This window comes from Tachypleus tridentatus, chromosome 12 (genome assembly GCF_004210375.1).
Source record: "Tachypleus tridentatus isolate NWPU-2018 chromosome 12, ASM421037v1, whole genome shotgun sequence".
Lineage (NCBI taxonomy): Eukaryota > Metazoa > Arthropoda > Merostomata > Xiphosura > Limulidae > Tachypleus > Tachypleus tridentatus.
The window spans coordinates 74719310-74731685 of NC_134836.1; the positions used below are offsets into that span (position 1 = coordinate 74719310).

Sequence of the window (12376 nt, forward strand, 5' to 3'; positions counted from 1 at the left end):
TGGTGTTATGTATTTTAGACAACATCCAAGTATGCGCATGCTATAAACACGAACACACCAATGTGATAAGGTCTTGAGAGTATTCGGTTTACATTAGGACTGCTGTAATTGTGTTACATAACGTAATGTATAGATGTTTGCAACATGGCGATGTTTAGTTCTCCTTATAACAACGCAAGAATGTTTAAATACGTTTCCATGTGTAACAATGTTTCTAGATACTAATATACAACTCCGGATTAAGGTATGGGCTCACCTGGCTGAAGCCCAGGGCCTCACACTAATTAGGGGGCTTCAAGCTATGACTATAAATGTATTGAACGTAGAGGTTCTGTCTCGAGGGTGTCTCTATAAGTTGAAAAGCCTAAGGCCAATAAAACCCTTAATCCGACCTTGCTGATGTAGAAATATATACCTTTGGCTACAAATGGCCCTCTGGTATTATCGTTCGCACACTTCAGGTACTATTGCTTCTTCACTTATGTACATTTCACATTTGTGTGTACGAGACAATATTGTGATTGTTGTAAATGTCCCATTCCAAATCTATACCTGAGAGAGGAAGGCCTATCGGGTTTCTTGTTCATTCTCAATCCGTACATGAAGCACTCCTGTCAATTGTGTGTACCAGTGATGTATTTCTTTATTATAGATCTTTCACTTCTGTACATACCACAACTGTGTGCGCAAGTAATACGCTATGATTATTATAACTCATTCATTTATAACCTTCTGTAGTTGAGGTGAAGAGAAAGACACACTTTCGGTCCAACGATTTTTCTCTTTCCCATTTATTTTTAACTACAAGATCTATAACCTTTATCACACATAATTCGACTATCAACATTTCTGTCCTCAGAATAACTGAGAAAAACGTTTTCATTGATCAGGTAAATTCAGCGAATATGTGAGAACAATTTTTTTAAGGGTTCGTGATATCACGTTCGTGTAACATAAGCAAACATTTTCATTTATAGAATACTTACACGAATAGACTCGTTATAACTACTTATAAAAATAAAAATTTCATATAAGCCATCTACTATAACCGACTTGTATTTGTAATAAGTTTGTTTTGTTTGTTTTTTGAATTTCGCGCAAAGCTACACGAGAACTATCTGCGCTAGCCGTCCCTAATTTAGCAGTATAAGACTAGAGGGCAGGCAGCTAGTCATCACCACCCACCGCCAACTCTTGGGCTACTCTTTTACCAACGAATAGTGGGATTGACCGTAACATTATACACCCCCACGGCTGGGAGGGCGAGCATGTTTAGCGCGACCCTCGGATTACGAGTCGCACGCCTTACGCGCTAGGCCATGCCGGGCCGTGGTTTGTGTTAAAAAAAATTGTGTATCAGATATTTATATGCAAAAACGGCTCGTTTGGGTTGAGAAAATATTTTACATAGAAGGTCGAAACGTTGTTCGCTCTTCTATGTAAAATATTTTCTCAACCCAAACGAGCCGTTGTTGCATATAAATTTCTCAACAAGTGGGTTTCTCGACATCACTGTGTATCAGATAACTTTTAAATTCAAATTTCTGATTGTTTGAAGTAGTAATATGTAACATACATAAAATAATAAATCGGAGACTTGTCCGAAATAAACTATAATACGTAATAACTGTTAGTTTAGACTGACTTGTATAGTCACCATCAACCCATCCGGTGTCTCAGTGGTGACCGATGGTTCATAACACTAAAAATCGGATTTTTCGATACCAGTAATGGGCAGAACAGGCATAGCCTAAGGCCATTTCATCGACGGGAACAGTTAACTTAAAATTTTGTAAAAAACATAACTGTATGTTTACTTATTCTTTTATCAGTTTGTTTATTCCAACAGGATTCATTTCTTTTATATAGTTTGATAGTGTAATATGCAAAATTGTTAGTCTGGTAATTCTTTTGGGGGACACGTATACTCTTAGGCACGTTTTTTTAATATACTCTCGACTACAGAGTTTCATGATGCCAAATAATAGCTGTGTCCACAATGAGAAGCACCGTCACACCAGTAGACAAGGAATAGAGATAAAACTGATATAACACCGGTAACACTTTAGCCACTAGTATCTGAACCTTAACACACGATCAGGTGTTTCTACTTTATCCTGTTTTAAATCTAAAATGAAACGCCGCGGGCATATAATACGTAGTAAAGAATTAAAAATAGCAGACATACATCCGTTTCACAAATGTTTCCTTATGTCTAATTGAAGCATTTTTGTTTTCGTTTCTTCCTTGAACTGACGTGTATTATTTCTGCATTACGATGTATGGCTAACAAACCAAGTGTCAGTAATGTAAGTACTTTATTAGCTTATTTATATTATTAATTAACAGTGTTTGTAAGAAAAATATCCGAGTGTAATTTTCATTATTCGTGCATAACGTCACTGGTCCAAATTACGTTACATACTAAATTATCAAAAGTACATCATTTGTCTAAATCAGGGTATATTCTGTACCATCAAAAGTACATCATTTGTCTAAATCAGGGTATATTCTGTACCATCAAAGTACATATACAGCATTGGTCCAGGTCACGATACATTCTAAATCATCATCAGTCAATTCGGCTGAGCTCGTGTAAAAAGCATATTGATAAAAAAAATGATATGAACACAGGGGTTGATAGACAAGTTTAATTTAAAAGCTAATAATATTCGACAAAAAAGTCCAGTAGTACTTTACTAAAAAAAAAACAAAACTAATTCCTCTTACCACCCATCATTGTAAGATAATGAATTACGAAAAAAACAGTCATTTACTTTCACTCAAATATCTTGTAAAAATAAAATTTCCCAAAATTTTAAGAAAGAAAAACAAATAAGTCAGAATTAAAAGATTTATTTCTAGCTATATGATTGACACACAAGTCCCACAACATCTGCACCATTCTGTTTCCACAAATTTTAAATATTCTTTTAGAAAACAAGTCAAATGATGATGAATAACTCATCTAAATTTATCTTCTTCACTTTTAAATGTTATAGATATTTTATAGTTCTAGTTTCAAATGCTAAAGATTGTGTGAAAAAGTCCACTTTCCACTCTATTGATACTTAAGTTATATGGTTTATAACTACACACAGTACTATAAGTAAATAAAAAGTTTGTGAGTGACATTCGTCACAAGCTGTAACTTATAGAATTGAAAAAAAAATTCCTCATTGGTTTCAACACTACCAGGGACGAAGCAGCAAAAGAAACCAAGTGCTGATTAAACAGAGACAAAAAGCGAATGTAAGAAGTGGGCAGTTTACATTTCATCCGTGTTTTAACTTTACACTTACAGGCCTCACGAGAACGATTGGAAATGTAAGGTAGTGTCTGAAGACAGTACCTATCTTACGTAAAAAAAAAAAAAAAAGTTCAGTGTTTTCCAAGTTTTTATAAAGTTAATCTTTTTTATAAACAAAGACACAAACACTAAACTATATTTTAAAGGTTTTATGTGTCTTAATAATGTAGATAAAAATATTGTAAGAAACACATTCAACATAAGGAAAAAATTAGTTACGTACATTGTTAGCTTGTTTTAAAATAAGAGGGGTGACAGAAGGAAAGTAACATTGACCTAGGTGTGATTATAGGAGCTAAGGGTCATATGAAGATGAAACTGTAATTTACAAGATGTAATTCGATATGCACTTAACACAAACATCTGCTTAATTAAAGTAAGCTATATTTACTCAACTCAAAACCAAAAATCAATCAATACAGTTACCTAGATAGACTAATTTTGTGTTCCAGCTTGTAAACATAATAATTGGCTGCTTCATCATTTGAGTACCTCACTGTTAACGATATTTTTTAGACACACTGTGTTCAACTTGCTGTAGTTCATATAGTTATCTTCAGGTTAACAAAATATTTTTTCAGTAAAACAAGATTTTGGTTTGCTTTGAATTTTGTGCAAAGATATCTGTCCCTAATTTAGCAATGTGAGACTACAGGGAAAGCAACTAGTCATCACCACCCCTTCCTAACTCTTGAGTTACTGTTTTAACAATGAATAGTGGGATTGACCATCACATTACAATACTACAACAGCTGAAAGTATAACTTTGTTTGGTGCGTTGAGGGTTCAAACATGCAACCCTCAGGTTACATGTCAATCACCCTAACCACCTGGCCATGAAGCGTTATTGGTTACTCAATATTACGATTTCTAATGATAACTGTAGAGCTCAACAAAAAATTACATGAATACATCTCCCAGTTTTTCATTATTCATGTACTTTATTTTATGAATAACTGTAATTTATTCTGTTTAAAATAACAGGAAGCAAAAACATTTTTTAAGTTTCTGAAGTTAATATTTATCTATTTTCATAGAATTATTATAATCATTAGAAAGATGCACAGTGAGATTTTATCTGTTTAAGATTTACTAATCCAATAAAACCTTCATTCAGTCAAATCTCAAAAGTGAAATTTACAAACAGATTGCAAAAATGGGGTCATTGAAATAAATATTTTATTTACATTAGCATAAAGCTATTCAATGTCAGTTCTTTAAGATCTTAAATGAAGTATTAAAAAAGATAGCATCAAACGTAATGGAGTGAATGTTTCTTCAATAGCTGTAATGTGCATACTATTACTATGCTGCTCTTAAGATAAGCTTAAAAAGATCAAGTTTGAGCCTGTAAGTATAAGTACACAAAGAAAATACCTTAGATGATAGTATTGTAAAGTACAGTGTAAGTTATAAACTTTGTTGTTTCAAGAGATTTATTCATGTGAGATTAAAGCCTTTTTTTTTTTTTGCAAATACTTTATGTAAGAACTGGTTTGTTTTGAATTTCACACAAAGCTACTCAATGGCTAGCCATCCCTAATTTAGCAATGTAACACTAGAGGGAAGGCAGCTAGTCATCATCACCCACTGCTAACTCTTGGGCTACTCTTTTACAAATGAATAGTGGGCTTGATCTTCACATTATAATGCCTGCACAGCTGAAAGGGCGAGCATGTTTGGTGTGACGGGAATTCAAACCTGCGACCCTCAGATTTTGAGTTGAGTGCCTTAACCACCTGGCCATGCCGGGCCTTTATGCAAGAAAAAAAGATTATTAGTACATTGTGCACAAAACATTTTTCTAAACACTTCTATTTAATCACAAACATTGACAATTTGAAAATGGAGAAACAAAAAATATTTTGAAAAAGGTTACAATATAAATATTTTTGCCATAAGTAACTATTGTTAACCACCATTCAGAAGTTTTCTTGAGGTTCAAGTGACTCCAGTCTTGTTGTACAAATAATTTTTTATAAATATTAATGAGAGGAGTTGAGAAGCAATGAAACCTAGAAACTTATTGATAACAAGTCACAAATAAAGTGGGCTAGATGGAAGTCACTTTTTAAATGGTAAGAAGAAAAATCTTTAGTGGTCTTGCCTGCTCAAGATCTACTTTAAAGAAAAGTATCATGCCACAACTGGGTAAACCTGCTGAATTGTGAAGAGAAAAACAGGAGTCTACAATTATGAGAGTACATAGCAAGTCCCCCCTGTCATTTGGAAGTGTATAAAACTGTACAACCAAGAAATGTAAAGACAAATTATTCAAAATATTTTAAAACAAATCTGTATAAAGCAAGTTTAATTTGAGTCAAGACTAAGTGGCTAGATGTTCTTGTTTTTAATACTTGATGTGCATATTTGTACAATGCAGTCCACCCCACCATTAACATACCACTGTATTAAAGGGTATAGGATACAGAACACACTATAAATACATTTTATGTTCATTTTGATTTGAATTAACATACACCAGATTAAATTCAGAGTACAATTCTCATCATTAAAAAAATAATAATAATCTTCCGACATAAGCCAACCATCTGTATCTTCCAATAGAGAGCACTGAAACCTCAAATTTCTAACACAGAGTGCCAACATCTTTATATAACTTGTGCATGCCAAATCATGTGTACATATGAAAATGAAGTTGCTATTTATTTTTAAGAAAGTCAAACTATTAGTCAAATGTGAACTACCAAATTCAAGAAGTATTAAAAACAAAGCATCAAATATGGAACTTATCCTTGCAATAATATAATGAAGGCTTCATTGTTTTTAAAGATTGTATTAAACAAACAGTATTGTTGATCAACAACAAAAGCTGTTTAGCAGTAACAGAAGAAAGAGAATGACATTCAACAAGTATCAGATATTGTATTTCTCAAAACCATTACACCAGCCACAGAACAAAACTGACCATCCATCTTCAGAATGCAAAGCAACTTCCAATGTGGTTGGTCAATACTGTTCAATGTCTTTTATTATTATTAGAAACAAACACTGCCTATAATATTGCCTAACTCTGCTATTAATTAAAACAGCTCCAATTATAATGACCTACTGATTATGGGAACATTATTACAAAAAAGTAAAATAAATGTAAACATCATGACTTAATTTAAAAAAACAACAAAACATTAACTGATCTGTTTGTATTTTTACTAATGGGGAGAATTCTTGTGTTGATTGTTATATTTCTGAACATTCATACAACACTTTGAAATTATATATATAACAAAGTTAGTACAAAGAACAATTGCTTGTATTTGAAATTAAACCCCCCCTCCCCCATCACACACTCATGGAAATATAATAAGTCACCATATTTAAACAATAAAGGGTTAGTTCTTTTTATACATGGTCACATACAACTGTTTGAATTCAACTTCTCAATGATGCAGAATATTCAATACATAGAGAAAGGTGATGTTTAACATATCACTGCATAGTAATTTTGATGTTTAGATATCAAATAACAGAACATCTTTGGCCAAACTCACTGCATTTTTAATGATGAAATGTACAATTTACCTTTGAATCACATATCAGAACACATCTCCCTTGATGCTAAGCTTATGTAAATGATAACTATTTCCATTTTTGGATTGACAAAACCAAATATTGATGACATTCATTGTTTAGATGCAAAAGTACAAAGAAATGATTGAAGCAGTTGTGATAAATACAAAAATGTTGTCAAATGACCTTCACTTCGGCCCTGTCCATTTTGCCGAAATATAGCTTACACTTCTGTTCCTGTCTCTTACATATAATTTAACCATTTATTTGTGAAGAATTATCATATTTTTATTCATCACTTCTAAACTGTATGTTAATTTATTGAACAAAATATGTTAATGGTGCAAGTTTATCCAACACCTTTCTAAAACCAAGAAAGAGTAAGATACACATGGGTAGCATTCAGAAAACATTTAAAACATTTTTATTTATTTTTTAGATTACGTACTTTTCTAGTAATATATAACAACCTGAAGGGAAGTTTAAACAAATGTTTTTGTAATTCATTTAAAAAAAATTAATTAACACAAACCATTATTGCTGAAAGATAATTTTACAAAATATCTGTACTGGTCTCATACGTTTAAAATCAATGATTAGTAATAGAACATTTGAAGGATTTACAAAATACACAAACTGTGTTTGGTGGTAATTAAACAAGAGTTTTAGTAAAAGAATCTTTAAACTGTTGTAGTTTGTTTTGTTTTTGTTTCCCTATAAACACTTTTGTTAAAGGCTTAAACAGTGTGCAATTACATTAAACTAAGTTTGATATATTCAATACCACAATTTACTTCCAGTATCCCAATTATACACATTTAATAAACGTATGCAAAACTGTTGTAGTTTGCTTTGTTTTTGTTTACATATATAAAAGTAAATGCTTTTGTTAAAAGCTTAAACAGTGTCCATATGTAATTACATTAAACTAAGTTGATACATTCAATACCAGAATTTATTTCCAGTATCCCAATTATATGCATTTAAAAATGTTTGTAAAACTAGGCTTATAAACATCAACAACAGAAATTGATTTGTCCACACCGTTATTGAATTTTACTTTTCAAACAAGATAGACTTCATCAATAACATTAACAAATATATAAAAATACATTGTGCTTCAAAACAAACCACTCTTCTGAACCTTTATTAATAAACATATTCTTTATAAGCTACTTAACATTAATCTCTCACATAAACAGGTCATACATAGTATGGTAAATATTGGGTAGCTGTGGAGCTATGCTGTAACCCTAATTATACTTGTCACAACTCATTAGTATTAGGCCTATTATATTTCTTAACACTAATTTTTATTCAGTCCCTGAGGTTTTATCAAGAAGAATAGTGTTTAAACCCAAGAGGTTGAACAAGGCATGTTGCATTAAAAACATGATAGACCCAATAGTAACTATGCTATGACCTGTATAATAAATCATATTTCTAGGTTAGAAAAGGCATTGACCATTTTTAAACACTTCACTTTTACATTTTAAATGTGTATGTCAAATTTGGAAATCTGTTTAAGCATGAGAACATATAACATTAATATTTATGTTGGATTTGATGAACTAGCATTCTCAAAAATATTCATACAATACAATACTAAGCAAGTTTCTATACATTCCAATTTGCAAATCTTCAAATACATAAAATAAGCAGTTTAAATACCATTATCACATGATTAAATTTATTCAAATACATTAGCATCTGAAGCACAAAGATGGGTTTTTAATTTACAAACTATTTCCATGATCTAAAAAAGTAATTTCACATAATTTCATACATTACACGTGTGAAATAAAATATGCTGCCAATAGGCCCATGTAAATATTGTGATAACCTTTAAACAGTACTTTTTTCCAAAACACAAAAATCCCAGTTGGGTCAGTTCTCCCACTGATAAACCAGTTACATGCTCCCTTAAGTAATTTCACACTTACTCCTGTGATTCTCTCTCAAAAGTATTCAGTAGTTACAAAGTACAAATATCAATTAAACAAATACTAATTTGAATTGATGATTTGAAACTTTTTACTCTACATGTAGTTTAATAAAATTGATGAAATAGTTACAAATATCTGAATATTTCTTACTAGTCTAGGAGTGAATGTAGTCAAATTAAATTGCTTATGAGACATTTTCTAAATGCACAGGATTTATTACATCTCATCCAATTTAATATTGTTCAAATCCCCCATTCATTATAAATGCACCACATTATCGATTCCACTGATATAGCTACTATTGTTTTTATGATAACCCATTTTATCTAGCAGCACTTGAACAGCATATTTACCAATAAAAAAAAAACTTTCCTGCATACTTAATACAAATGTCGATAAATCCTGCGCAGAATAGGCTGGCTCAGCCAACAGATCACAGTATTTCACTAAATTTTAGGAAGTTATTACAAAACCAAACAACCTTACTGGAGTCCTTCACAAGAATAATAAATGAAATAATTTAACACCACACATGTTCAAAGAACAGAAGTTTCTTTCATAGAGGAATTCCACGGTGTATTGCAGTCAGCATTAAAAAAAGGAGGAGGGGGGTTCAGGGATACATCTGATGACAAGCACAAGGGGTAGTCCTAATGGGTCGAGTGAAGAGAACTACAATTATCCTGTTTTAAAACATGCATTCAAATGTTGTGATTTTTGATACAAGCCCCAATTGAAATTTTCTGCTACCTACTTTAAATTCCACATTTCATACAACAAAAAAAATATTTTAACACTTAAGTTTTCAGTTAGTCGGTATTAGTGTAATTTTAACCTTCAGTAACAACTGCAGCATTCCAGACAAAAGTAAGTTTGTAAACATAGCTTCCATAATCAGACAGTATTACTTTCATTGTCATTCAAGACTTTTAAGACCTCTGAAATGTTGTCTCAAGAAATGTAGAGTTCTGAGGCAATATTAATTTTCATCTTTGGCTCAGTTGATGTTAATTTGCAATGAATTGTTGGAAAGTGTGTGTACATATCTTTACATATGCCTCCTTCATACAAGTAACTGAATAACACCTGAACTGTACTTCTTGGATTGATTGATCCTATCATATGGTTTTCACACACGTGCTAGTGTTAGCTGTATGTACAGGTCAGAAATGTTCTGTGTACTTAGACAGATATGCAAAGTACAATAGCTGAAAGATGTGAAAACAGGACTTTATAAAGGTTTTTGCTGGTGGTCAGATAACTGTACAATAGTATACTGGTTGAAGTAACAGAGGAAACCTCCAGTGTAAACCCCAGTAACTGATATTCCATTGTTAGCTGCCAACAGGGACACTATCCAATTCCAGGTCAGGTAGAAAATCCATAGTTACTGCATGCCCAGGTAATCCAAAGGTAACAGCACATACATACACATGCTATGTGCTGTGAAGAGAAATGTTTTCCAACAACCTGCCTTCAAATTGATAAGAACTGTGCAGATATACAGCAGCACCATAAGACATTCTCTCTCCAGAATGGGGATTCAACAGAATAACAGCTAGGTGCAAACTGCTCCTTAATCACACAATATTAGGTTAAGTTTCCAACAGGCTACAAGAATGTAAATAAAGGCTCTTGTACTTTGGGACAATTTAATTTTTTATGAAAAGATCAGGTTATCACAATTCCTTCCTGATGACAGTAATGTTTTCATGTGGTGCTACCCACTTCAGGAGTACTTACTACATCTGCAAGCCACGAAAAAGCTATGGTGATTGTTCTGTCATGGTGGTGTGGGATCAAGCTTGAACAACTGGTCAGTCACAGCTGGTGTCTTGTCATGGTTCTGGATCAAGTTTGGACAAGTACACCACAGTTGGTGTCTAGTCATGATGTAAAATAAAGTTTGGACAACTGGTCAGTCACAGCTGGTGTCTTGTTATGGTTCTGGATCAAGTTTGGACAAGTACATCACAGTTGGTGTCTAGTCATGGTTCTGGATCAAGTTTGGACAAGTACACCACAATGATGTAAAATAAAGTTTGGACACAGAGCTGGTGTCTAGTCATGGTTCTGGATCAAGTTTGGACAAGTACACCACAGTTGGTGTCTAGTCATGATGTAAAATAAAGTTTGGACAACTTGTCAGTCAGAGCTACTGTCTAGTCATGGTTCTGGATCAAGTTTGGACAAGTACACCACAGTTGGTGTCTAGTCATGATGTAAAATAAAGTTTGGACAACTGGTCAGTCACAGCTGGTGTCTTGTCATGGTTCTGGATCAAGTTTGGACAAGTACACCACAGTTGATGTCTAGTCATGATGTAAAATAAAGTTTGGACAACTGGTCAGTCACAGCTGGTGTCTTGTCATGGTGCAAGATCACATTTGAACAACTGGTCAATAACAGTTGATGCCATGGTGTGAAATAAAGTTTGGGCAACTAATTGGTCTAAATTGGTGTCTATCAAGACTAAACTGTCTGCAACCCAAGATTTATGACCTCATTTGTAAGTGGAGGGTAGATGAAAGAAATAAGTTCATTATTTCCTTACTTATGGGGAAGGCAGTGACAACATAAAAGATAATTTAACAAAGTGCTAGAGATTAATTAAGCTACAGGAACCTCTCATTCATCCACTTTAGAGCACAGTTTCAACACAACCTTTAAATGAATTTAATACTAAGTGAAAATAAAACATTTCTGAATCTTGACAATAAAGGCTAGTTACAAATAAAGAATTAGTTATGATTCTTTTTGAAAATACAGAAGAGTTTTCTTTCTTTTGAAATACTGACAAAAAATAAAACATTCAATCTTGGGAAGAAGAATACACATTTCTAATGGCTAGGATAGAAACAAAATGTTTTATCCCTTTCTGTTATTAAATTATAAGCTTTATACTGAAAACAAAAGTACTTAAATATGTAATGGAATTATCATCATCTTAAAAAGAGAAAGACACCTATCTATTGCTCATAAAACAAAAGATTCCACTTTTTAACATTCTGAATCTCACAGATTTCCATAATAAGATGTTCACTTGATCTTCCTTCCTTCACTCCCAAACACAAGCCAGCTGCCATGTTGTAAAATGGAGTGTTTACCTGTAAATATATAAATGTTACAGGATGTGTGAACTCTGATAAAGTATTTCTTAAAATTAAATAATAATAATAATTACACACACAGTTCAATGGGAAACATACATATAGTTTACTAGTAAAAAAGAAAATATAAACATTAAGTTCATCAAGGGTTATTTCAAGATACTACGTAATAATCAGTATATTTTCTAAATAATTTTGTATTTATGGCAAAGCTACCAAGACCATAATTTTGAATAATTGATCAACAGGAAAAGTACCAGTTGGGAAGGACACTAGTGTCCACACTAAGGGTCTGATTGTTTCTTTTATAATACCTCCACAACTGGAATGTGGAATGTTTTATAACACAACCTGGATTCAAAACAGGCTTGACAGCTCAAAAATATGGAACCCTACCAACCTGCAATGTTAGCTTATTTATTAACCTGAATACAAGTGTAAGTGATTGGTTCAACATATATGTACATGCAGGTGGCAAT

The 12376-nt window shown here is 32.6% G+C and overlaps 1 protein-coding gene across 6 annotated transcripts in view; it reads right to left on the reverse strand.

The window, feature by feature from the left end:
- Positions 1-4379: 4379 nt before the first annotated feature.
- LOC143233638 (polypeptide N-acetylgalactosaminyltransferase 11-like) overlaps positions 4380-12376 on the reverse strand; it is a 30985-nt gene continuing 22988 nt past the window's right edge. For 3 of the 6 annotated variants that reach the window (XM_076470085.1, XM_076470082.1, XM_076470086.1), the window contains exon 11: positions 5646-11894. In XM_076470085.1, the coding sequence (XP_076326200.1) occupies positions 11757-11894 (138 nt within the window). In that variant the 3' untranslated portion in view covers positions 5646-11756. Of the gene's footprint in view, positions 5065-5645; positions 11895-12376 lie in introns of those variants that run through there. The other 3 variants (XM_076470084.1, XM_076470083.1, XM_076470081.1) reach the window with 2 other exon arrangements.